Genomic DNA, 27,093 nt, shown 5'->3' with positions numbered 1-27,093 from the left:
CTCCGCCCCAGAGGCACTGCAACCGCTGTGGATAAGGTGAAACCTGCCTCCTTTCTCTCAGACCAGGTACCTGAGATGGAAGGTTTTGTGTTTTGTTTTGTTTTTGTTTTTTTCTTAATGCTAAAGTTGATTTTCCTTCAACACTATCTTTTAACAACCGCATCCATCTTCCAAACCCTGGACAAGAGATTCCCGGGGTAAATCCTTGCTTTTTTGAGAACTCTTGCCCATTCCTTGCCTGGCACGGTAAAAGCGGTGTCTCTTTGGTCCCTTAAGTAATTCAGCGTGATCTCAAGAAAGGTAACATCCTCTCTACTCTGAGTTCAACTTCATCTTTTTCCTTCCTACGTGGGACCCTTTGGAAACAAGCTCTGAGAAAAGTAAAGTTTGCCGATACGTGGAACCCACTCCTTAGAGGAGATTCGAGGAGCTACAGAGCAGCATTTACATTTATTTAGGTTAGGATTTCCATAAATAAGCTGTCTTAAAAGCCAAAAACTACTTCAGGGTGGGGTAAAGAAGGGGCAGTGCAGATGCTCTTAGTATCAAGACGATCAACTGTTGAATTCTGGATCTGTTATTTTTAACACTTTGCTGGTTCAGGCTCTGAAAATCCTAATCCAAATGTAGAAAACACAGGATTATAAAGGAGGGGGATATGAAATTAAAAAGCCGAGGACTCCAGTTTCAGAGAGTTGCTGACAAAAGTGGTAGCCGCCCCAAGAAGTGGCCGGGAATGTCGTTTGCCCGAGGACTCCAGGACGGCGTTCTCAGACAGGCGCAGTCATGGCATCGCGTGGCCCCACGGCAGACAGAGACATCCGTGCCAGTACCAGCCGACAGATAAGGCATTTCCAACAACCGTCCATCGGGAAGCCTGTACAACCAATGCAAATGCGCCCCGCCACGGCTCTTCTTCGAAAAGCCGCTTTCCATAATCTTTTCCGCAGCATGCATTTAACGAGACGGTTTAAAAAGGAAGGAAGGAAAAAGAAGCCCGAAGGAGTCCGCGCAGCTGGAGTAGTGCTATGCAAGTGGGGCGTGTATTTCGGAAAACTCCCGTCACTCGCAACCAGCGGACGAGCTCAGAGACCCGCTCTGCTGCGCGACAGAACTTCCGAGGAGGGAGCCCCGCCGCGCGTAGCTCTTCCCGCCTTCCCGCGGAGGCACCGCCAGGAACCGAAACGGCCTCTGCGGCGGCAGCAACACCACCAACCGCTCAGTCCTCCCGCAACGCTCGCTCCACGTGGAAGGAGCGCTCCACGCGGCGCCTCCTGCTACCTGCCGCGTCCGCTGATCCGGCTGAGGCCCCGGGCAGACCCGCAGCGCTGAGGGGAGGGAGCACGCCAGCAGCAAAATGGATTTCCCAAGGAGTGTAAGATACTCACGAAAGACGCAGGGCCTCTGGATGGAAAAGTGGGAATGAGAGAGCGCTCAGGGCTCTTCGGAAGAGCCCACAGCTGATGCTCCAATTTGGATAGAATTTTTAATAACTCAACACTGGATTCGACATTGCAGACGATTTGTTTATTTATTTATTTATTTTTTTTTTTTTTAACACTACAACTCTGTCCCTGATGGGTAGGGGTCTTTGTTGCCTAACTGCTAAACAGTAACAACTCAAAGTGAGCACAATTAGATCAAGCTGTTGAGTAAGGGGGGAGTCCATGATGACAAACCACCGGTTTAGTGGTCCGCTGGTGCCAAGTTCAGACCTCCGAAACATCCCCGTAGTATTTCTAGGACCCTTTCCGTTCTCGAGAATTTTTTTTTCTTTAAAGAAAAACTGTGCAGTTACCGCAGGAGATTTAAGGAGGAGGGACTGGGGGGCCATTCAGTCTATTAAAAACGTCTTACAAAGTCCTGAAGTCTGGAAAGGACAGCGGAGGATATAAAAGAAAACTCCAAAAATCCAATCCAACTTGCCCACCACTCCAGTCTCTGCTTAAATTCGTTTTCTGTCTTGGAGTGGGAGAGAACTGACAAATCGATCTTTCCGTGGAAAATTCCACTTCCGTGAGATCCCCGATTGAACACTCACATATACACATAGGCGCGCGCTCTCTCTCTCTCTCTCTCTCTCTCATACACACACACATACACACATATACACACCAATTCCTCTCGGGTCTTTGTTGCTTAAGACCTTTTCTTCGCTTTTGTAACTGCCCTGAACCTCTTGTTTCTCTTTCAGAAGGAGACGGGGAGGCTAATTGTGGATATATGTAAGCACAACATTTTTTCAGTCATAACTGATAAGTTTCTGAAATGCCTTCTGCATTGCAAACATGTGCATCTTAATAGAAAACACTGCTTTTCTCAATCACCAGCTAAAGCCTCACAGCAAATATTCCAGGAGGAGGAAAAACCTCTTTTCTTCTCTTTGTGAGATCGCTTGGCTTTTTTTCTTCTTCTTCTTCCCCCTTTGGAATGGGGGATAGGAAGGGGTGGGGGTTGTTACTTTAAAAAAAAAAAAATGATCATGGAAGCCCCTGCCTTACCTTAAGAAATCGAGCCAGCCATCATGAATGATGGACGGATCCAGCTGCAGAGAGAGGAAGTTTTCATTGACTGTCCTGACTGGGTTCTTGGTGCTCACATCAAGTAGAATCAGAGTCTTTTCCTTCAAACCTGGAGCTCTTTCTACAGGCAAGGGTCTCCTGTCTCCAACTTGGGAGGAAAGGGAGAGATGGACCAACAGAGCCAAGAAGAGAGCCACCGGGGCTAGGCACGCAGGGGGGCGGGAGTTGCTGGAGGGCATGGCTTCAGGGAAGGCACAGAGCACCCCCATTAAATCCCTCTGATTTAAACCTCTCTTCCTACAGGGTCTCACTGGTGACTAATTGTCCTTATCTAAAGTGTGTGTCTGTCTGCCTCCCCCACACACACACTTTTTTTTTCTTTCCTTTTCCCCCCTCTCTCTCTCTTTCTCCCTCTCTCTCTCTCTCTCTTTTTTTTTTTTCAGTGTTTTGGTGCTGGTGGAGCAAACTCACGCCCCTAGCCAGCCTTCTCAGCAACTCGTGCCAAGAGTACTCGTTCACCAGCACCGCCCCTTTAAGAGATTTCGACTGCAGACATTTTTTTAACTTTTTAAAGGTGAGGGGGTTGGGGGGGGGCGAGGCGGGAAGTAGGAGGAAGGGGTGGCGTTGTACCCTCCTGATTTAACCCTCTAGGGTCAGGAAGCAGAGAGAGGGATCGAAACTGTATGGTTGTCATGTTTTGGGTAGGGGCGGGACATCTTTTTTTTTTTTTACTTCCCTCCCAGCGAGGCTCTGGGGAGGGCGGTTCTAGCTTCAATCCCGACTGGAAAGCCTCAGCGCCAGCCCTGGACACGCGGGAGTAAAAGAGTGCGCACCCGCGGGAGACTGTTTCTCCTGACAGTGGCAGGCATTTCTTCCGCTCTGGGCCCTTCCCTTTGCGCTGAATGAGTAAAACCAAGAGTGGTTAACTTGCAGAGGGGGTCCTGCGGTGGCGACTGTGATTCCTGCTAAAGCATTAGAGTCCGGATGGAGACTTAATGGACACAAGTATGGACCTCTTGCTACTAGCTGCGCAGCCACACAGAAGCATCCTCTAGCCTCAATACAGGAAACAGTAGCCGGAAGGAATACAATGTGACTTGGTCAAAGGGCTTATCCACCCGTAGGAGCAAAAGGGCCCGGGCTGCACATGGCTCCGGTCTACCTACAGCCAAGAAAAAAAGTGTCTTGGGGAGACTTCAATATACCCCAACTTAGGCCAAGTCAAAGCAATCTGGTACGTGCTGGGACAGTCTGGGCCGCGCTGCGCCCACCAGAGCCATGGCTTGGCTATTCCATTGCGGAAGCGGACTTGCCCTTCCAGCCTTTCCTAGAGGTCGACCATGGTTATCCCTCCCGCGGGGAAGTGCGCCTTTACAGTGCTGGAAAGGAATAGAGTAACACAGTTGGGTTTTCAAACTTGGCCAGGAGTCACTGACAGGGCCCGAGGGCACACATTCCCTAGATGCACAGGAACAGCCAGGAGCAGTGTAGTGCACCACCCGCCCTAGCTCACCAAGCCAGACCCACCCCACCTCTCAGCCGAAGCTGTGGGTTCCAAGCCATGGGTTCCAAACCCAAGCCCGGAAAAGAAGTCGGACCAGTTTGCTATACCCACAGCAAAGTTGTGGCCCCACTTTCAGCTTCTTTCTGGAACAAAATGGGGCTTCTACTTGGCAGATGAAGAGAACTATTTTATGTACTGTGGGTATGCATGAGCATCCCAGAGCCTCCAAATATCAAACAGGTAAAATGCAGAGCAAAGGTTTTCCCCAAAGGTGGATGTGCAAATGGCAGTCTCAGAGCCATAAACACTGAAATGGCAACCTGTCTCCCCTCTCTCCCCCCAGACAGGATGAAGAATCCGAAAAGGGCTGGAGTGCATGACCTCCAACTGAAGTTCTCTGAGGAGCTTCTATCAAACTAAGCAACCAAGAAATACAGAGGTTAGATTGGGTTAGACTGGAAAGTGCCATTAAGAACTTCTAAAAGTAAGACTGCATAAAATGAGGCCAAAAGAGAAGGAAAATCCAAGGCATATTATCTAAGATGATTTTAAAGACCAGGATGTTATATACTGAAATATTAGCTGTGAGTTTTGGCCCTTAAGACCTGCCTGCTTTTTTTGGTTCCTGAACATTTCTGACATACACCTAAATCCTTTAAAATATGTTTGTTTCTGTGAGTGGGTGTGTGGTATGGTTTAAGTTCCCATAGAAATTATTTTAATTTTAAAATGTGTGCTGAGCACCTCCTTGAAATAGATGGTAACAGCCTGGTGAGCAAAGATTTTTTTTTTTATTCTTGTATCTCTAGACCCAGGCACTTAGCAGGCACTCAATAAATGTCTATGAAATAAATCAATCGTAAATCAAATCATGCTCAATACAATAAAATCATTTGGTGCATTCAAGAAGAATGTGAAAAAAAAAAAAAAACGACTTATTGTCACAGTGAACTTTAGGTTTCAGTTCAGTCATTTGTTTACCCAGCTATTAGCATTTTCCTGGTCACCTCCTTCAGGAAATACTTATCTTACAAATTCTGAAGCCATTAGTTCAGTTGCTGTATTCAGAATTAAAACTGATTATATATGTTTAACAAGGAGTCAGATTTTCCAAGGGCCTAAAAATTCCCTGGCTTACAAGTGAATGTACTTTTAGAAGCCACATTATATGGGACCAGAAGACAAACACATAAATGAAATAAATCACTCGCCCCCTAGATGTCTATAATTAACGTACCTTTCAAAAATGCCTACCCTTGGGACTAAGGATGAACTTGGATATAATGAGAATCTGCCATTAATTGTGGATTAATTTTATCCATGATTTTTGCTTACTTACCCAACTATTCTATAATTGTTTGGTGTCCTACTTACTTTAACCAGTATTTAATGTTCTCTTAAACAGAACCGGTATATAGTACAAAATCAAAACCTTTCTTTTTAATTCCTGATGAAAACCGTCTTCTTTAGTGAAGCAATTGAAATTCTGTAGTCATGTACAGCCTCAGGACATTAAGGCAAAGAAAGCAATTCAGTAACATTTAAGGAGTTCCAGATAGTTGACTCCAAGATGACCTGATTGTTTGGTCCTTCCTTCTAGTTAGGATAAAGATCTTTGCAGGGCTACTCTTCCCAAATAGCTTCACCTCCCCATATCATGGCTTTTGTCTTGCTTCCTATCTAATCCTAAATTATATGCTGTAAGTAGCTCATTATTAATCTCTATATTAGATTAGTTTCTACTCTGGTTTCTATGTGCTGAGTGGCAATGACCTGGACCTCTGTTCTGTCTTAAATTGTAATTTCCTAGGAGATAAGAAGTGGGACCTTTGTATAAAATATGAATTGGGTACTAGATGCATCTCTTTGGAAATGCTCTTCTTGATGTTACTGAATGATCTTCATAGATAAACTCCTTTGATATCTAGGAGTCTAGTTTCCCACACCTGTAAGAAATCTTGAAGATTAACTCATTATTTTTCTAGACTATGGGATTTCAAAATAAATATTAGTAGAGAAGAGCTGACATATATTTGACAACTTATTTTGTCTAGCAAGCACCTTAAAAAAACTATCAACTTGTCACTATTATTTCCCAAAAGAAAAAAAAATTTTAGTAACACCCCCCCCAAAAAAAAGCTGACACAAAAAGCAAGTGTTTAAACTGAATAAATTTAGCTTCATGAAAAATCACTATAGTATTTTCATCATTTCATCTCAGACCAACTGAGATATGCCAGTGACCAATATAGGTACCAGTACTAATGACTGGGACTAATGCTACATCCTATTTCTATGGCCAAATTCTACTTTGTAGGATATAGGAATGCTGCAAGATGTGCATGCTTTTTAATGCTTGTCTTCTTGACTACAGTAATTTCTGTCCATTTTTCCTATGCATTTTCACACTTATAGCCTGTCACAAATTCACTGATTCTATATGCTACCTCTCTTTCTATTAAACATTCAGAGCTATAGTTATTTTTATACTTATTTCCCTTCTGGAAGAATTATATCTAGATATCAAATAGCAAGAAAACAAATTCATGCCACAATAACTGGAACTGAGAAGGATGAAGCTATAGCAGCCAACCTGCTATCTCATTACTGCGTGTGGACTTGTCCACAATGACTACTATTTATTAAGATCCTGTGGTCCCATAATGGTATTCAGAATTATACATATGCTATCTTATTAATCTTATCAAATAACTCTGAGAGGTAGATATAATTCATTAGAATACCTAGTTTACATATAAGAAAATTGACTCAGAGATATTAAGCACTTTTTCATGATACACTGCTAATAACTAGCAGCAAGGATTGAAACCTAGGGCTATCTGACTCCAAAGCCTATGTCTGTGTTCTTAACCAACACACTCTACTGTAAGTGCTAAAATATTGCATACCTTTTAACAATTTGTCATTGTACAGTTGAAAAAACCTTGGACTAGGAGTTAGAATACCTGGGCTTAAGTCCTGACTTTCCCAGATCCTAGCTTAATGACCTTGAGTAAACTTTATAACTGTTGTCTCAGCTGCCTACTCTGTAAAACTGACATAATATCCTTGATTAAGAAGCAAATAAGGTTATGTCTGGGAAAAATGCTTTATGAATTCCAAAAAAGTATACAATTGTGCTACTGGTTTCTTGTTATGTCTTGTTCTCTCTCTCCCATACTGACTACAAGTACATCCCCTTAACGAAGACTGGGGCAAGAATTAAGTTATAAATAAAGAATTCAATGATAAAGTTGAAACAAAAGTTCAACTATAATATAAGATCAATAAATGCAATAATAAAGCAAGTATGCACCACATAGTTAAGCCACGCAGGCTCTTCTGCCTGTGACTAGCATCTGAAAAAGGAAGGAAGTTAAGTTTTACATGCCTCCTTCAGTTTTCCACTAAGACAGAAGAAGGAAGAATAGTGCTGGGGAATAACAAAGACTGTGTCTCTGTCATGCTCAGAGGAACAAGGAAGGGCAACACTTTCTCCATATGGAAAGCTGAAGGGGAAAGGAATTTATAACTATGATTGTTCTACCTCATTATATAAGAAAACTTGAGCTGGATGGGTTTTGTTCCCATTGTTCCCACTGAGCAGTAAACTTATGTGGGGAAGATCATAACCATAATAAATTCAGTTAACTCTAATAAGTTCAGTTCAAAATCGATTAGTATGTTTGAGGTAGGGATGATAGTTATTTGAGAAACTGCTATAGGTGGAAAACCAAGTAACAGAAAAACAGATTATATTTATTCATGTCATCAGTTGCATTCATTGAAGAGTCATTTTACGATCTTGGCCCATTTTGCCTTTTGTACATTCAGATTAGTCCTGAAAAGCAGCATGTTCTATTGCAAATTGCATGGGCTTTGGAGTTCAACAGACTTTGATTAAACCTAGATCAGAATTTACTATCTGCTCATGTAACCTTTGTTGAACAAGTCATTTATTCTTGCTGGGCCACAATTTCCTCATCTACAAAATAGGTTTAAGTATACTTCTATACTTCCCTTCACGTGTACTGTGAGAATTATGTCAGAATTAAATGAAGTAATGTCTTTAGTTCTTGGCACATAGTTACTATGCAACTATCATTTTCACTGCTTGGGTTTCATGGTAGAAATAATCATAATTTGCATAGATCAGGTGGGAAGAAATTTATAAACCTGAAACCTAAGATTTTGAAATAGTATAGTAATAACTTACAGGTATACATTCTATTTTATCCTTATAGCATAGACAGGACAAGCTTTATCCTTATTACTCAGGTAAGGAAATACAGAGTCAAAAAATTCAAAATGTTGGGGTGCCTAGGTGGCTCATTCGGTTAAGTGTCCAACTCCTGATTTCAGCTCAGGTAGTGATCTCAGAGTCATGCAATCCAGCCCAGCATTGGGCTCCATGCTGGGTATGAAGCTTGCTTAAGATTATCTTTCTCTCCGCCCCTCCCCCCACTAAAAAAAGAAAGGTTCAAAATGCTGTTTCTTAAAGAATATGAGGCTAAAGCCAGTTCTACTGACTGATAATCAGACTCTACTCTTGATATGTTTGTTAATGAAAATACCTGAGAACTTTTTACATATAATGTCCCAGGACATAAATTGAGATTGCCTTTCACATATTCTATAAATTTATTAACTATAAGTTGTTTATACATACCTTCACACAACTAGACCACTTTCCTAGTCAGATGATTCTAAGTATTTAATTAATGCTAAAAATAATCTCTAAGAAGGTGAATATAAAAATCTTTTTTTTTAAAGATTGTTAGGGGAGGAGCAGAGGGAGAGGGACAAGCAAACTCCATGCTGAGTGCAGAGCCCAGCTTGGCCTTGATCCACGACCCCACAATCCTGACCCCAAAACCCAGTCAAAACCAAGAGTCAGACATACAACAGACTGAGCTACCCAGGTGCCCCTTTATAAATCTTAATTTATTTATCTCAGTATATCTATTTTAGTATCTACTTTGAAATATGGAACCCCTACTAAAACATTTGCTTGAACACAGTTGTTATTTGTTGATCCCCAAAGAGTGACTGACTATGATTGTCTTTCTTTTGCTTCGTAGACTAACAGGTACCTTTTTAAATATCCAAATGTATTTAGTTGGACTTGGACACTTTTTAAATATCCTAATGTGTTTAGTTCATAATAATGAGAGTTAAACAAACACTGAAAACAGAAAGCCCACCATGGGTTCAGTTCTCAATAATCAAAATCAACTATAGACTACTTGTACATACCATGGAATATTTTACCTCTGCCCATACTAACATCTAGATCCCTAGCTCTTTGGAGTTGCCATATAAGCATACCCAAGTCCTTCCCTGATTCAAAATCAATTATGCTAAACCTTATTAACCTTAACTCTCACCAGATTTTTCAATTCTTCTAGTCCCTTGGGTCACTAGGACAATGATGTGGTGTGACTTTCAGAAAGTATGTTTCATTTCCACTGGACATTTAAATATTACATTTCTGGGGCACCTGGGTGGCTCAGTGGTTAAGCCTCTGCCTTCAGCTCAGGTTATGATCCCGGGGGTCCTGGGATCGAGCCCCACATTGGGCTCTCTGCTCAGCGGGGAGCCTGCTTTCTCCTCTCTCTCTGCCCGCTTCTCTGCCTACCTGTGATCTCCATCTGTCAAATGAATAAATAAAATCTTAAAAAAAAAAAAGGTTTAAATATTACATTTCTCTTTTGATTTTCTGAAGCCTAGGCAGCATGATACTGTGTTTAAATACTTTTAAATGCTTTTCCCTTTCAGGAAGAAATAAGAATAATTTGAGAATCAAGAGTCACTGACATTCAGCCCTGGTTGCACATTAAAATCAGCTAGGAGCTTTTTAAAAATAATTATGCCTCACGGCACTGGGGTGGCTCAGTCAGATTAAGAGGGCAACTCTTGATTTTGGCTCAGGTCATGATCTCTCAGGGTCCTGGGGAGCCCCGGATGAACTCCACATTCAGTAGGGAGTCTGCTTGTCTCTCTGCACCTACCCCTCTTCGAGCTCTCACTCTCTCTCTCAAATAAATTAATAAACTCTTTAAAAAAATTATGTCTCACCCCACCTACATATATTCTGAGAACTGATTTTGATGTGGGACCTCAGCATATCTTGGATCCATTGCTATACAATTCTGTTTGGTTCTAGTTACAGCTAATTTAGATGGCAAGGGAAACCATGTTACTTCCATCTATTTGATTCCTAGGTTTCAGGTAATTAGGAGCAAGAGTTCAAACACTAAAAGATATCTCAAAAATATTATCAGAATCTATTCTGTTCCTAAGTTTAGACAATGAAAGTTCAGATAGTGAGAGGCCATCCTCAAAGAAGGAAAAATTATGCAAGTAAATACCATATATCCTCTTAGCTTTAATAGATTTTCAACTGATTATTCCTTCATTCAAGAAACATTTTTCCTTTATACCATGTGATTGGCAAAATGTAAATACTGGATAACACTAATTGTGGATGTGGGGAGAATGCAACCTCCTTGCATACTGATGGGAGTATAAATGGGTGAGGACATTCTGAAGAGGAATCTGGTAATATTTAATGAAATTACATACATATATTCCCTTAGATCCAGTAATCCCACCATGGGCATAAATTACCCAAGTGACTCCAAAAAGACTCACAAAAGGACTTGAATGAGGACAGTCAGTAAAGCACTGATTTTAATACATGGGAATTAGAGAAACTTAGATGTCCATTACAAGGGGAATGGACAGGTAAAATGAGGACAGCAGATAGAAGCAATGAACTGAATGTAAATACAAGAACATGGATGGTCTTTAAAAAGAATGATATGTGAGGAACAAAAAACCCAGAATAGTATAGAATAATAACATTAGTACAAAATAAACACAAACAAACCAATATATTTTACAAAGATAGAAAAATATCAAAGGACACACACCAGTCACATTAGATTTGATACCCATAAGGTAATCATTCAAAGGAAAAAAATTAAAGGATCAATGTTAAATGGATCAATGTTAAACATTCTCTTTTTTAACCTGTCTCCAGGTTTTCTCCTGTCTTTCCATTTTGGTAATGGCTAAGGGGTTGCCAGTTGCAGAAATGCTGGAGTGCCATCTGCTGGTAGAAAGTTTTAAATTCCCAATCTTTCTCAAAATCCATTTTCAAAAACAAAACTATCACATGTATTATAGGATATCTGGGCTTGAAGGAATCTTAGCGATCAGGAGCCTGGTTTTAGGGGTAAAATATCTCCTTACAAGAGTGCAGCTAATTTAAGGGAAATGTACACACATGCGCTCACAAACGCACAGGTCTCTCCCATCACCACTGTAAGCTTCACAGAACTCTATGGTAAATACTCACAAAGCTAAACTAACTAAATTATCTTAGATATACATATAAACTCCTTTACAGGGGTCCACAAATACGTTTAAACATTTATATAAGCTCACTTCCCAGGAAAACAATCTTATTAGGAAGGCAGCTTACTGTAGTGTCAAAGGAATGAGCTTCACGATCAGACTTCAGTCCATCTCAGCTTACTATTTATTAAGAAGCCTTAAAGAAGTTGTTAACTTCCCTGAATCTCAATTTCTTTATATCTAAAAAGGGAATAGTAACCTAATTTACAGAGTTATTGTAGTAATTTGTGGGGGAATATGAAAACTAAAATGCCTAGCCATGTCACAAAAATATTTAATGACTAAACTAAACCCCTAATACTAATTTAAATATGCTTTCTAATCCATCCTCAAAGATGTCAGATCTTCCTCTCATTTATATTCGATACTTATATTTAATATAAATAATTTGGCAGCTTTAAGGAATTTCATACAATTAATTCCATAAAAACATAAGTGGAAGGCAAAATGTGTTTTAACAGTACTTCTGGTCAGATCATACTTCTGCTCTAAGATCTTGCTTTTCAAAGTGTGGTCCACAGATCCAGCAGCATCAGCACAATGTGGGAGCAGTTTGAAATGCACAATCTCAGACTCCATTCTAACTTAACAAATTAGAATCTACATTTTAACAAGTTCCCCAAGGGTTTAAAATTTTGATTTAAAATCTGAGAAGCATTACTTTGGGGGACAGCAAATAGAACCTGAGTTCCATTATTTCAGAAGAGGGTTCCAGAACTAGCTGCTTTACTCCTCTTGGTTAAATTTATCTATGTTTTAGCAATTAAGTACTGAAACATTTTCAGTTCTTTAAAATTTTGGTAAAACTAATTTTGGCAAAACACACAGCACTTAACATACAGCCCATGGAAAGAAGGGAGAAAGGAAAATGCAATACTACTATGGCATTAATTAAAATAATGCGCCAAAGCCGAAAACGACAGAAATTGACTTGGGTAAACACTATAAGGAATATGGATTTGCAGAGTTTCTGTTACACCAGAGTTTCTGGTGAATAAACAATTGTAAAATATGGAATTAATCAGTCAGAAACATCATCCAAATTAATGCCCACAGATACATCTGCCCACGCATCTTTTTTTTTTTTTTAAGATTTTATTTATTTATTTGACAGAGAGGGAGATCACAAGTAGACAGAGAGGCAGGTGGGGGTGGGGGGAAGCAGGCTCCCTGCTGAGCAGAGAGCCCGATGTGGGGCTTGATCCCAAGACCCTGAAATCATGACCTGAGCCAAAGGCAGAGGCTTAACCCACTGAACCACCCAGGCACCCCTGCCTATGCATCTTTATGAGAGTAATGACAGATGAAGCAGCAATCTCAAACCTAGCACCCAGAACGAGTCAGAGAAACAATCCACAGTTGCTGGGAAATCTGAAAGTCCAGGTGATAAAAAGGCATAAAATTCATGAAGATAAAATTGGGCATGGCCCACCCAAGCTTTTAACCAGATATCCTAAAAGCAAGTAATGTGTTACTCTGTCCTGTGAAGACAAAACCATTATGAAATATTTGTTTAATATTCACTCTATGCAAGCCATGATGGAATCAAAACAAAGTCATAAAACTATTAGAGAGAAAGAACAGGCACATAATACCACGCAGGCAGGCAAACAGGCAAAAACTGTTTCTGTCAGATAAAGACGCAATATGGAAATATAGCTAATGTCATTGTAAGGCCTTTATTATCTCAAGTATGAAATCTATCTACCTACTCATGCAGACAAACAATAATATATAACTTTTTTGAGTGTTTATTAAGTACTAGGAACTGTGTAAAGCATTTTAATGCATTACTTCATTTAATCTTTACAATAAAACTAACAGGCAGGTTCTCATAGCCTTATTTTAAGAAGGAAAATTGAGGTTTAAAGAGTTTAAATTTCTGGAAATAACTAGTAAGACACAGCTTGGGGAATCAAATCTAGGTCTGTCTAGCTCTTAATCACTCAGATATTCTGAATCAGTCTATGTAACATATAAGTAGGACCATATATTTAGAGTTAATAAACATTTTAATCAATGTAGCTTATCTTTCAACTTTTTTCTCAGCTTTCTCTCCTCAATCTAAATGGCACCCCCTTCTGTATAATGGAGGATAAAGTCTGAAAAAAACAAATTTTATTTTCCTTTCAACAATATTGATTACTTGATTTTCTCTATAGATTTTGAATTTGATAAACAATGTATACTAATGTGTAAAAAATAAATCTATGTGTACTTTTACTTAGTATACTGTGGTTAGAGAGTAGGCATAGAAAATATGGCTCCTGAAGCCTCAGAAATTCCCTAATTCAAATGTACACTTTTCGTTTATGTTCATTTTTCTCTGCCTCTCTCTCTCTAACACACACACACAAATACTTACAGGAAAGAATAACAGGCATATTTGAAAACACTAGCAAACAACCAGGAAGATTTTATATAATCCAACTAGTGGGTGGGTTCAACTGTAAGAAGTCTGAAGGACCTGAAGCACTCTAAATCCTGTGAACTCACAAAACCAACCAGCCAAAATTCTCTTCCACAAACAAAACCCTATAATAAGGAGAAACATTTGAGAAAAGAACCCACATGGTATAGAATATAGATAATTGATGTAAAGGAAACAGAAAACTCAGATAAAATTAGAGAAAGTGAGCAAAACCAGGATATCTCAGAGAGCAGTGAGGTATCATTTTTAATGCTACATACAAATATAAATATAAATATAAATTATATATATGGGAGCCCTACAGGTGTGAAGCTAGAAAAGCTCTCCTAATCTACTTCTCCTTCCTAAAAGTTCACTAAAACTAATTTTGCATTAAAATGATCAACAAAGGTGTTCCTAGGTGGCTCAGTGGGTTAAAGCCTCTGCTTCGGCTCAGGTCAAGATCCCAGGGTCCTGGGATCGAGCCCCACATCGGGCTCTCTGCTCAGTGGGGAGCCTGCTTCCTCCTCTCTCTCTCTCTGCCTGCCTCTCTGCCTACTTGTGATCTCTGTCTGTCAAATAAATAAATAAAATCTTTGAAAAAAAATGAGCAACAAGAAAGAATCACAATCAACCCCATGCAAAAATATTGTAAGAAAAAAGAGATCAGGGACACCTGGGTGGCTCAGTTGGTTGAGCAGCTGCCTTCGGCTCAGGTCATGATCCCAGCGTCCTGGAATCGAGTCCCACATTGGGCTCCTTGCTCAGCAGGGAGCCTGCTTCTGCCTCTGCCTGCCATTCTGTCTGCTTGTGCTCGCTCTCTCCCCCTCTCTCTCTCTGATAAATAAATAAAATCTTTAAAAAAAAAAAAAGAAAAGAAAAAAGAGAACAGAGGTTGAATAATCTCTTTAGAAATAATAAAGCTGGAGGAGTCAAGATGGCAGAGAAGTAGCAGTCTGAGTTGACATCAGATAACAAGAGAATAGCTAGATAGCTTATCAAACCATTCTGAACACTTACAAATCCGACAAGAGAGCGAAGAGAGGAAAAGCAGCAATTCTAGAAACAGAAATTTGACCACTTTCTGAAAGGTAGGACCAGTAGAGAAGTGAATCCAAAGCGACAGGAAGATTGGGGGGGGGCACTCCCAGCAAGCAGTGGAGCAATGGACCACAAAATCATAACTTTTAAAAGTCTATTCCACTGAGGGACATCGCTCCAGAGGCTAAACTGGGGTGAATCCCACGCAGGGATAGCGTGGTCTCAGGTCCCGTGGGATCAGAGAAGGATCAGGGGTGTCTGAGGGTGGCAGAGCTCACAGGTATTAGAGCGGGGAAGCCAGCTACAGAGACAGAGCCGAGAAGTGAGCTCTCAACTTGGGGTTACCTTAAATTGTGATCCATGGCTCAGACCACTGCTCTGTGAGAGGGGACCCCACAAAATCCGGGATGACCCCCCTGTAAGAGTGCAGGGATCTGTGAGGTTTGGAGACTAGAAGTGGGGCTGTGTGCCAGAGACAGAGATGCTTGGTCACAGGCTGGATGAGCTCGGAGTGCAGCCGGAAGCCAGGGAAACAGGAGTGATTATGTGCTTTTCCTCCAGGGTGCACTGAGGAGTGGGGCCCTGAGCTCTTGGGTCCTCCAGGCAGGAGACTGGGAGGCCGCCATTTTCATTCCCATCCTCTGGAACTCTATGGAAAGCATTCAGGGAACAAAAGCTCCCAAAACCGAACCCAAGTGGATTACTTAGCCTGGCCCCTGGTAAGGAAGGTTCAATTCCGCCTCAGGCAAAGAAACTTGAGAATCTCCTCAAAAGGCCCCTCCCCAAGAAGATCAGCAAGAAATCCAGCCCCAACCAAGTTCACTTACCAAGGAGAACAGTGGAATTCCAAAGTAGGAGAAAGCAAAACTTGGAATTCATGGCTTTCTCCCCATGATTCTTTAGTCTTGCAAAGTTAATTAATTTTTTAATTTTTTTCTTCTGCTAAATTTTTTAACTTTTACCCATTCTTCTTTTAATATTAACTAGTTTATCTTAACAATACCTTTCAAAAAATTTTTTTTTGAAACTTCATTATTATACTCATATTTTATCCTTCATTGTATCTAACTTTATTTTTTATATACACATAGGATTTTTTCTTCTAAAAAAATGTGGGATACAACTTCTTCTAATAGATCAAAATATACCCTAAATCTAGCACAGGTTTTGTTCTACTCTCCAGACTGAGCAAATTCTCTCCACTTTCTTTTTCTTTATTCTCCCAACCAACTTATCTTAACAACTCCTTTTATAGAAATTTTTTTTAAAAAAAATTTGTTTCATCTTTATACTCATATTCCATCCCTTCATCGTATTTACCCTTATATATGTTATTCATTCTTTAAAATTTGGGGAGGTAGTTTCTTCTAAGAGATCAGAATACTCCCAAAATTAAGTGGGTAACCCTGTTCTATTCACCAGTCTAATATATGTATTTTTTTCTTTTTTCTATTTTTTCCCTTTTTTTTCACTTTTCTAAATTTTTTTTTCTGAACTTATTTTTACCCCCTTTCTTTCCCCCATGATTTGGGGTCTCTTCTGATTTGGTTAAAGCACATTTTCCTGGGGTCTTTGCCACCCTTTTAGTATTTTATTTGCTCCTTCATATATTCTTATCTGGATAAAATGACAAGGCAGAAAAACTCACCACAAAAAAAAGAACAAGAGGCAGTACCAAAGGCCAGGGACCTAATCGATACAAACATTGGTAATATGTCAGATCTAGAGTTCAGAATGACGATTCTCAAGATGCTAGCTGGGCTCAAAAAAGGCATGGAAGATATTAGAGAAACCTGTCTGCAGAAATAAAAGCCCTTTCTGGAGAAAAAAGAGGACTAAAATCTAACCAAGCTGAAATCAAAAAAGCTATTAATGAGGTGCAATCAGAAATGGAGGCTCTGACTGCTAGGATACATGAAGCAGAAGAGAGAATTACTGATATAGAAGACCAAATGACAGAGGATAAAGAAGCTGAGCAAAAGAGAGAAAAACAACTACTGGACCAGAAGGGGATATTTCGAGAGATAAGTCATACCATAAGACAAAACAACATTAGAATAACTAGGATTCCAGAAGAAGAAGAAGAAACAGAGAGGGGAGCAGAAGGTATAGTGGAGAGAATTATTGTAGAGAATTTCCCTAATATGGCAAAGGGAACAAACATCAAAATTCAGGAGGCACAGAGAACCCCCCTCAAAATTAATAAGAATAAGTCCACACCCTGTCATCTAATTGTAAAATTTACAAGTCTTAGAGACAAAGAGAAAATCCTGAAAGCAGCTCGGGACAAGAAGTCTGTAACATACAATGGTAAAAATACTAGATTGACACAGACTTTTTTTATTTTAAGGCTTCAAATATTGATTGAGGTGTTATTTTGCAGCAGTGCCTTTCTGAATACAGTGGGCAATGCTAAAATGAGCTTCCTATGTACATATGGTTATAGAGAGTAAATAAATCAACCAGAGATCAATGCTAAGATATGCAAGCAAATTCAGTGTAGTTTTAGACCCACCTTTGAACATAAATGCTGAGGATATTTAGAATAAAAAAAAATCCTTGAAAACTTTAAAAAAAAAAAAAAGAAGAAGAATATATTATTACTAATAGTTTTTTTTTATATTACTAGAGTCCTCATTTTATTTATTTATTTATTTATTTATTTATTTTTTAATAGACATGTATTTTTATCCCCAGGGGTACAGGTCTGTGAATCACCAGGTTAAAACACTTCACAGCACTCACCAAAGCACATACCCTCCCCAATGTCCATAACCCCACCCCCTTCTCCCAACCCCCCAGCCCCCAGCAAAAAAGAGAATTACAAACCAATATCCTTGATGAACAGAGGTGTGAAAAAACTCTCACCAAAATACTAGCCACTAGGATCCAACAGTACATTAAAAGGATTATTCACCAAGAACAAGTGGGATTTATTCCAGGCCTACAAGGTTGGCAACATCTGCAAATCAATCAATGTGATATAATACATTAATAAAAGAAAGAATAAGAACCATATGATACCCTCAATAGATGCTGAAAAGGCATTTGACAAAGTACAGCATCCTTTCTTGATCAAAACTCTTCAAAGTGTAGGGATAGAGAGTACATGCCTCAATATCATCAAAGCCATCTATGAAAAACCCACCGCGAATATCATTCTCAATGGAGAAAAACTGAGAGCTTTTCCGCTAAGGTCAGGAACACAGCAGGGATGTCCATTATCACCACTGCTCTTCAACATAGTACTAGAAGTCCTAGCCACAGCAATCAGACAACAAAAAGAAATTAAAAGCATCCAAATTGTCAAAGAATAAGTAAAACTACCACTCTTTACAGATGATATGATACTTTATGTGGAAAACCCAAATAAAGGAATTCAGTAAAGCATCAGGAGGTAAAATCAGTTGCATTTCTTTACACCAACAACAAGACAGAAGAAAGAGAAATTAAGGAATCAATCCCATTTACAATTGCACCCAAAACCATGAGATACTTAGGAATAAACCTAACCAAAGAGGCAAAGAATCTATACTCAGAAAACTATAAAGTACTCATGAAAGAAACTGAGGAAGACACAGAGAAATGGGAAAAGGTTCCATGCTCATGGATTAGAAGAACAAATATTGTGAAAATGTCTATGCTACCTAAAGCAATCTACACATTTAATGCAATCCCTATCAAAATACCATCCATTTTTTCAAAGAAATAAAACAATCCTAAAATTTATATGGAACCAAGAAAGACCTTGAATAGCCAGAGGAATATTTAAAAAGAAAGCCAAAGTTGGTGGCATCACAATTCCACACTTCAAGCTCTATTACAAAACTCATCATCAAGACAGTATGGTACTGGCACAAAAACAGACACCTAGATCAATGGAACGGAATAGAGAGCCCAGAAACAGACCCTCAACTCTATGGTCAACTAATCTTCGACAAAGCAGGAAAGAATGTCCAATGGAATAAAGACCGTCTCTTCAACAAATGGTGTTGGGAAAATTGGACAACCACATGCAGAAAAATGAAACTGAACCATTTCCTTACACCATACACAAAAATAGACTCAAAATGGATGAAGGACCTCCATGTGAGAAAGGAATCCATCAAAATCCTTGAGAAGAACACAGGCAGCAAACTCTTCAACCTCAGCGGCAGCAATTTCTTCCTAGGAACATCACCAAAGGTAAGGAAAACAAGGGCAAAAGTGAACTATTGGGACTTCATCAAGATCAAAAGCTTTTGCTCAGCAAAGGAAACAGTCAGCAAAACCAAAAGACAACCGACAGAGTGGGAGAAGATATTTGCAAACCACATATCAGATAAAGGGCTAGTATCCAAAATATATAAAGAAATTATCAAACTCAACACCCAAAGAACAAATAATCCAATCAAGAAATGGGCAGAGGACATGATCGGACATTTCTTTAAGGAAGACATCCAGATGGCCAACGGACACATGAAAAACTGCTCCATATCACTCGGCATCACGGAAACACAAATCAAAACCACAATGTTTTAGTCAGAATGGCTAAAATTAACAAGTCAGGAAATGACAGATGCTGGCGAGGATGTGGAGAAAGGGGAACCCTCCTACACTGTTGGTGGGAATGCAAGCTGGTGCAACCACTCTGGAAAACAGCATGGAGGTTCCCCAAAAAGTTAAAAATAGAGCTACCCTATGACCCAGCAATTTCACAACTGGGTATTTACTCTAAGGAAACAAATGTGGTGATCCGAAGGGGCACATGCACCCGAATGTTTATAGTAGCAATGTCCACAATAGCCAAACTAGGGAAAGAACCTAGATGGCCATCAACAGATGAATGGATAAAGAAGATATGGTGTATATATATATATAGTGGAATACTATGCAGCCATCAAAATAAATGAAATCTTGCCATTTGCAATGATGTGGATGAACTAGAGGGTATTGTGCTTGGTGAAATAAGTCAGTCAGAGAAAGACAACTATCATATTATCTCCCTGATATGAGGAAGTAGAGATGCAACATAGGGGGTTTGGGGAGTAGGAAAAAAATAAATGAAACAAGATGGGATCGGGAGGGAGACAAACCGTAAGAGATTCTTAATCTCACAAAACAAACTGAGGGTTGCCAGGGGGAAAGGGGTGGTAGGGTTATGGACATTGGGGAGGGTATGTGCTATGGTGAGTGCTGTGAAGTGTGTAAACCTGGCGATTCACAGACCTGTACCCCTGGGGCTAATAATATATGTTAATAAAAAATTTAAAATTTTTTTAAAAAAGGAATAAGTTATCAGGCCTCACTAAAACCTCTTAAATAAACATTGCTGAGTGAAAAGCAAAAAAAAAAAAAAAAAAAGAAGAAAGAAAGAATAAAATTATGCAGAAGACACACCCATAAAAACTATAACCTAATATTTCAAAACACAGTAAAGAGAATTAAAGAAAATGGCAGAAGAATGACAAGGATGTCTACCTACTCTTACCACTGTTGTTCATCATCATCCTGGAAGTCCTAGCCTCCACAATCAGATGACAGAAATAAAAGGTATCCAAATCAGCAAAGAAATCAAACTGTCACTCTTCACCAATGACTTGTGCTCTATGTTGAATTCCCAAAAAACCACCCCAAAATTGCTAGAACTCATACAGGAATTCAGCAACATGAAAGGATATAAAATCAATGCACAGAAGTCAGGTTCATTTCTATACACTAATGATGAGACAGAAGAAAGAGAAATTAAGGAATCGATCCCATTTACGGCTGTACCTAAAACCATAAGAGACCTAGGAATAAACCTAACCAAAGAGGCAAATGATCTGTACTTTAAAAACTATGGAATCCTTATGAAAGAAAGTGAGAAAAACACAAAGAAATGGAAAAGCATTCTATGCTCATGGATTAGAAGTACAAATATTCTTAAAACATCTATGTATCCAAAGCAATCTTCACATTTAATGCAATCCCTATCAAAAAACCATCAACATTTCTCACAGAGCTGGAACAAGTAATCCTAAAATTTGCATGGAACCAGAAAAGATCCCACCAAAGGAATATTGAAAAAGAAAACCAAAGCTGGTGGCATCACAAGTCCAGACTTCAACCTGTATTAGAAAGCTATAATCATCAAGACAGTATGGCACCAGCACAAAAAAAGACACATAGATCAATGGAACATAACAGAGAACCCAGAAATGGACCCTCAAGTCTATGGTCAACCAATCTCCGACAGAGCAGGAAAAAATATCCAATGGAAAAAAATACAGTCTCTTCAACAAGTGGTGTTGGGAAAATTGGATGGCCACATGCAGAAGAATGAAACTGGACCGTTTGGATGAAAGATCCAAATGCAAAACAAGAATCCATCAAAATCCTAGAACACAGGCAGCAAACTCTTTGACCTCAGCTGCACCAACTTCTTGCTGGACATGTCTCCAAAGGCACGGGAAGCAAAAGCAAAAATGAACTATTAGACTTCATCAAGACAAAATGCTTTTGCACAGCAAAGGAAATAGCTGACAAAACTAAAAGACAACTGACAGAATGGGAGAAGATCTTTGCACATGTCTTAATAGGTAAAGGGCTAATATCTAAAATCTATAAAGAACTTATCAAACTCTATACCCCAAAATCGAATAATCCAATCAAGAAATGTGTAGAAGACATGAACAGACATTTCTCCAAAGGCATACAAAAGGCCAAAAGACACATGAAAAAATACTCAACATCAGGAAAATGCAAAATGAGATACCACCTCACTCCTGTCAGGATGGCTAAAATTAACAACTCAGGAAACAACAGATGTTGGCGAGGATGTAGAGAAAGGGGAAACTTCCTATACCAGTGGTGGGAATGCAAACCGGTACAACTCTGGAAAACAGTTTGGAAGTTCCTCAAAAAGTTAAGAATAAACTATCTTAAGACCCAGCATTTGTACTACTAGGTATTTAGTCAAAGGATATAAACAGTGATTTGAAGAACTTATGGTTACAGCTGTGTTTTTGCAAATGCCCTTATCCTTTAGAGATACATAATAAAGTATTTATGAAAATGTCCTCAAGCTCTGAACTTACATGTGGGAGCCCTAGAAGAGCAACTGCTTACAAATGAAATAAATAATAACTGTAACAAGATGATATGAAGGGTAACCCATCAGTGTAACAATAATGCTAATCTTCACTGCTAGGCTCTCATACCCCCATATTCACACCCTAACTTCCCCTTCCTTCTTTCATTATGCTCTTCCCATTATCAAAGTTCCCATTAAGCAAAAACTAGAACATCAAAGATGGAACAAAACTCAGGTTGTCTTGGTAATGTCTAAAAATAAAGAAGGAAAAAGTTCTCAAAGTCAATGATGCATCCTAAAGTATTTATAAGTGAAATTACATGTTGGGATTTGCTTTAATATACACTATGAAGAAAAGAGAGAGAAGAAAGGTGGCTGAAAAATTTCTCAAAATGTTGTAATTATTGAATCTAGATAACAGATACATGGGGCCCATTACATAATTCTATTCTTGGAGCCTTTTGGAAACTCTCCATAATAAAAGGGCTTTTGAAGTTAAAAAAAATATATAAGGCCTGAGAATTTTCCTTCTCCCTCTGTCTTTGGACCAAATATAATGACTATCAAGCAAGTTAAATGTTTAACAAATTATAGGCAAGGAAAATAGAATCTAAGAAAATAGGGCTAAATCTAGGCACTGGAATCTGGAATAATGAGATCCAAGACACAAAGACCCCCTATAAGTATGGGACTAATTTCCAAGAGAAAAAAAGGATGCAAATCTTCTCTCCTGGAGTTACATGCTCTTTAGCAGGGCACATATAAAATGGGCAGCTGGACAGACAGGCGGATGAATGGTTGGATGGATGGACAGACACACGAACAGGGTGAGTGAGAGATAAATAAAGGATCCAGTAAATGATGGACCTTTTAAAAGAAATTAATGCTATAGAGACAAGGAGTGGCCATTAGCAGTGGGGATGAAAAGGAAGCCATGACCCTCTGGCCAGTAAGTGTATGTGCAGGTGCATGATCTTTGATGCCAGGGACATGACTTCTAAGATCCCATCTGAAGCAAGCCCATGTACAAAATAAAGGCAAATAGATCACTAACCAATATATAAGGCCTTATATACAACTTCTCTGATACCATTTGTATAAATAAAAAATAGCTAAATGCCTGTTAATAGTGTGAGGCAAGAAGTCCAAGGAAACAGAAACTAAGAACTAAGCTTGGAGCTCCTAAACTGTAATCTATCAATCAATGGACACAGAGACAAAAAGGGACCTTTCAGCTCCTGCATCAGAACTGCCTCAGCAAGAGATAACATCTCTGGGGAAACTCCATGTTTTCAGAGCTTCCCATTCTGTCAGAGATCACTTCTCAGGAGGCTAAATGCAGATAATGAAATCCTCTAACAGGAATGGTACCGCAGCTGTCTGAAAAATAATATTTTCTCAATATCCACAGAGCAAACTGGAGCAAGTCTTTATGCAACATAATGTGAAACCACACAACTCTCAGCTGGGAAATATACTTCACCAACAGCACTTACATGGATACAACTTTTTAAACGAGAACAAAATTCTGCAAGGGTACTCAATTCTTAATTTTTTCTTTTTTTTTTTTTAAGGGTACTCATTTCTAATCCACTTCTCATTTTTTTAAAAATCATTTAATACGAGAACTGCAAGGGACCTTAGAAATAATTTAATTTGGTCCTTCATTTTTAAAGATGTAGAGACAGGCTTTTGCAGGGCCAAAGGCGAAAAATCATAGCAAATCAGTGACAGAGTTAGATCTAAAATCCAGTTCTTCTAAAAGCCAGTGTTATGGCTCTTGAAGAACTGGAGTGTTTTTGCATTCAACTTCTAATTTTTCTCCTCAAAATCAAGACAAGCTGAGGTGAAAGTTTTAAAATTTATCTCACTACTTCCAGTGAACTTTTTTTTTTAATCATTTCCCCTCAGTGCATCCTGTATTCTGTATAGGTGGTCATATAGATACCATGAGCCAAGGAGAACTTTTTGGAAACCTACACCTTAGTACCCCTAAAGGCAGGATGACCACATAATTTATCATCCAACCTGGGACACTTCTGAGAGCAAAGGGTTTATTACTAATAAGTACACAAGGACCAAGGTATAAACTGGACTCTTCTGGACAAAGTGGAACATATAATTTTCGCCCCACTAAAGTATTACCTGCTTTAGCTATCTAGGCCAAAAAGGATCCCAGAGACCGTGCTCTCCCTTCCTTCCTTTTGAATTTAATCCTGACCCATTTTACTGACTACTTCCCTCTCCCTATCTTCATTCACTACCCCCACTCCTAGGGTCCATCCCAGGGATATATATAAATCCCTTTACTTTGAATCATCCTTTTTACCCGCTGTAGCATCCTCCCTGGTCTCCTTAATCCCCTCTCCCCATGAACAAGACATCTCCCCTCTAGCCCTGACCAGGTTCATTAGCCCAGAATAATTAGGACATGGGACTATAAGAGAACATTTCTACTGGGAATGAAGGGAAAACACTATTTTAGGAGGGCATGTATGTGTATGTTTGTGATATAAAATGCTGGTAATCTTAATGATGACTAAAAGTACATGGCATCATGAACATACACATGAAAAAGCAAAACCAAGATACTAAAAATTTGGTTTTATTAGTAATTTTTGTGATGATAGTTTGTATCTAAAATAATAGTATCTAATTCATCTTACCATACATAGTACTTTGTCGATAGTAAGTACCAAATGAATGTTGGAAAATGAAGGGAGGTTCCATCAAGATGGTGGAAGGGTGGGAGACTCCATTTCCACCAGTCCCCTGAATAGAGCTAGAAATCTACCATGCCACTCTGAACATGCACCCAGGAAATCAGCCTGAGATATAAGATTATACACTTCTGGATCTCTATGGGGGCAGAGGATCATGAGTTGAGAGGTATAAAAGTCAGAGTTGGGATTACACAGAAAAGATATCAGAGGATAAACAGAAGGGGGCGGGAGCCACCAGAAACCAGCCATTGGAAAGTAATACCCCATTGCAGAAGTGCCCTGCTCTTGGGGACCAGCCATACCTTGGAGACAGGTGGCTGCAAGATGGGAAGGGACTGTTACACAGTGCTCAAACAGAACAAAGGGGCTTAAGGAACAATCACTGGAACTGGGAGGCCACAGGTGCGGGTTGGTCCTGGGACCGACCACAGCCACTGCCCACCTGCTCCTGAGAAGACCTGGCCCAGACGTGAGTCAGCAATCTCTGGGACTGGCAGCTACTGCCACCGCCTCTACCTCCGCCTCCACTGCCTCGGCTGAGAGGACCTGGCTGGACTAGAGCCCACGGTCCCGGAAACGGCAGCCACAGTGGTTCAGGATCGCCCAGACTGGGGTTGCTCATAGTTTTGGTGGCAACAGGGGTATAGAGACAAGCAGGGGCCTCAGTGGACCACTGTCAGGGTCACTGGGGGGTGCGCACTGCCTATGGGAGGCTGCAGGATTCAACTGGGCTTATGGGGGGCTGTCTGTTCTGGACGTTCCAGTGACCAACAGACTGTGGCTTCTTTCTGAAGCAGAAGTCTAGGAGCAGAAACTTAACTTTGCTCTGACCCTTGGAAAAGGTGGGAAAAGCTGCCAGAGAACAAAAGCCTCCAAGAAACAAAAGCAGAAAAACTGGTTAACAGGTATCCCAGCCCATGATAGGGGCAGGACAACACAGCCCAAGTAGGACTAACAGAAAAACAACTCGGCAGACCCCTTCCTCAGAAGACAAACTGAAAGAACAAGAAGACAATAACCACAGGGTCCCCATAAAACTGTAAAACCTCAACAACATGGGAAAACAGTATATTAAGCTCCTGGTATTGCCTCACAGCCTGTATATTTCTTAGATATAACTTTTCTCTTTTTTTAATTCTTTCTCATGATTCTTATTCTTTTTTTTAAACCTACTTATCATTTCAATTAGATGTTTAATACAACATATTCCATAGTAAATTTTTAACTTAAACTTTTTCATATACTTTTTTCTTTATATAGATAGATATAGCTATAGATATAAATATGAGCTTCAATGTAGTCCTTTAATCCTATTCAATACTACCTTTATAAATATCTGTTTTAATTTCCTGCATCTCTGTAAAGTTGAGTTCTCTAAAAAAAATAATTAGATACACACCAGAAGAACTGAAATACCCTTCTTGCCCACATCAAGGGATTATAATCACATTCCTATCACCTCTCCCTTTTTATTCTTTGGTGGGGTTTTTTTGTTTTTGTTTTTGTTTTTGTTTTTGGACTTTATAAATCTTACTCTTGGGGCTCATTTTGGCTGTTTTTTTTTCTTCTTCTTTTTTGTGGTGACTTCTAATTGCTCTGAACCTTCCCAGGGTTCATCTTGCCTGGATTGTCGTTGATATTTTCGGCTGTACATCCCCTCAACTACAACTCAACAGAATGACAAAAAGGAGGAACTCCCAACAAAGAAAAGATCCAGAGACAATGGCCTCTCCAGCATATCTAACAATATGGATCTAGAGAAGATGTCAGAAATAGACTTCAGGCTAGCGGTTATAAAGACAAAAGGCTGGAGAAAACTATTAATGACAACATAGATTCGTTAGGGGCAGAAGTTAGAGCAGATCTGGCAGAACTGTAAAAATGCTATCAATGAGATACAATCTAATCTAGATACTCTAATAGTTAGGGTAAAAAAAGCAGGAAATCAAATTAGAGATCTCGAAGACAAACTGACACAAAAGATGGATCAGGAGGAGGCCTGGAACAAACATCTTAAAATCCATGGAAACAGTATAGAGAAATAAACAAGACCATGAAAGGTTCCAATGTCAGAATTATTGGGATCCCTGAGGGGGTGGAGACAGAGAGAGGACTAGAAGATATATTTGACCAAATCATAGCTGAGAATTTCCTTAATCTGGGGAATTTAAAGAAGCATTCGTGTCCTAGAGGCAGAGAGGACACCCCCCAAGATGAATGAGGGCAGACCAATGCTCAGGCATGTAACAGTAAAACTCACAAATCATAGAACCAAGGAAACCATTTTATGGGCAGTCAGGGGGAAGAGATTCCTTAAATACAGAGGGAGGAACATCGGAATAATGTCGGACCTATCCACAGACCTGGCAAGCCAGAAAGGGCTAGCAAGACATATTAAGGGGACTAAATGAGAAGAA

General features: G+C 39.6%; 1 protein-coding gene and 1 long non-coding RNA gene across 3 annotated transcripts in view; one reads left to right on the top strand and one right to left on the bottom strand.

The window, feature by feature from the left end:
* The window catches only part of HPSE2 (heparanase 2 (inactive)), a 708,692-nt gene extending 705,772 nt beyond the window's left edge, over window positions 1-2,920 (bottom strand). The window contains exon 1 of the mRNA XM_004749516.3: window positions 2,502-2,920. Coding sequence (XP_004749573.1) covers window positions 2,502-2,791 — 290 coding nt within the window. The 5' untranslated portion in view covers window positions 2,792-2,920. The remainder of the gene's footprint in view (window positions 1-2,501) is intronic.
* LOC106005521 lies at window positions 316-26,762 on the top strand. 2 transcript variants are annotated; one of them, XR_006603161.1, is made up of 4 exons: window positions 316-1,375; window positions 2,966-3,096; window positions 4,370-4,465; window positions 23,365-23,476. It is a non-coding gene; the product is annotated as an uncharacterized LOC106005521 (long non-coding RNA). The 2 variants fall into 2 exon arrangements; XR_006603160.1 differs by lacking the exon at window positions 23,365-23,476 and adding an exon at window positions 26,287-26,762 and having other exon boundaries at window positions 319-1,375.
* The last annotated feature ends 331 nt before the right edge of the window (window positions 26,763-27,093 follow it).

The sequence above is a fragment of the Mustela putorius genome, unplaced genomic scaffold (genome assembly GCF_011764305.1).
Source record: "Mustela putorius furo isolate JIRA1106 unplaced genomic scaffold, ASM1176430v1.1 tig00003909_pilon_pilon_pilon, whole genome shotgun sequence".
Classification (NCBI taxonomy): domain Eukaryota; kingdom Metazoa; phylum Chordata; class Mammalia; order Carnivora; family Mustelidae; genus Mustela; species Mustela putorius.
Note: the sequence above shows the minus strand (reverse complement) of the source record. Positions and strands in the feature narration are given on the sequence as shown.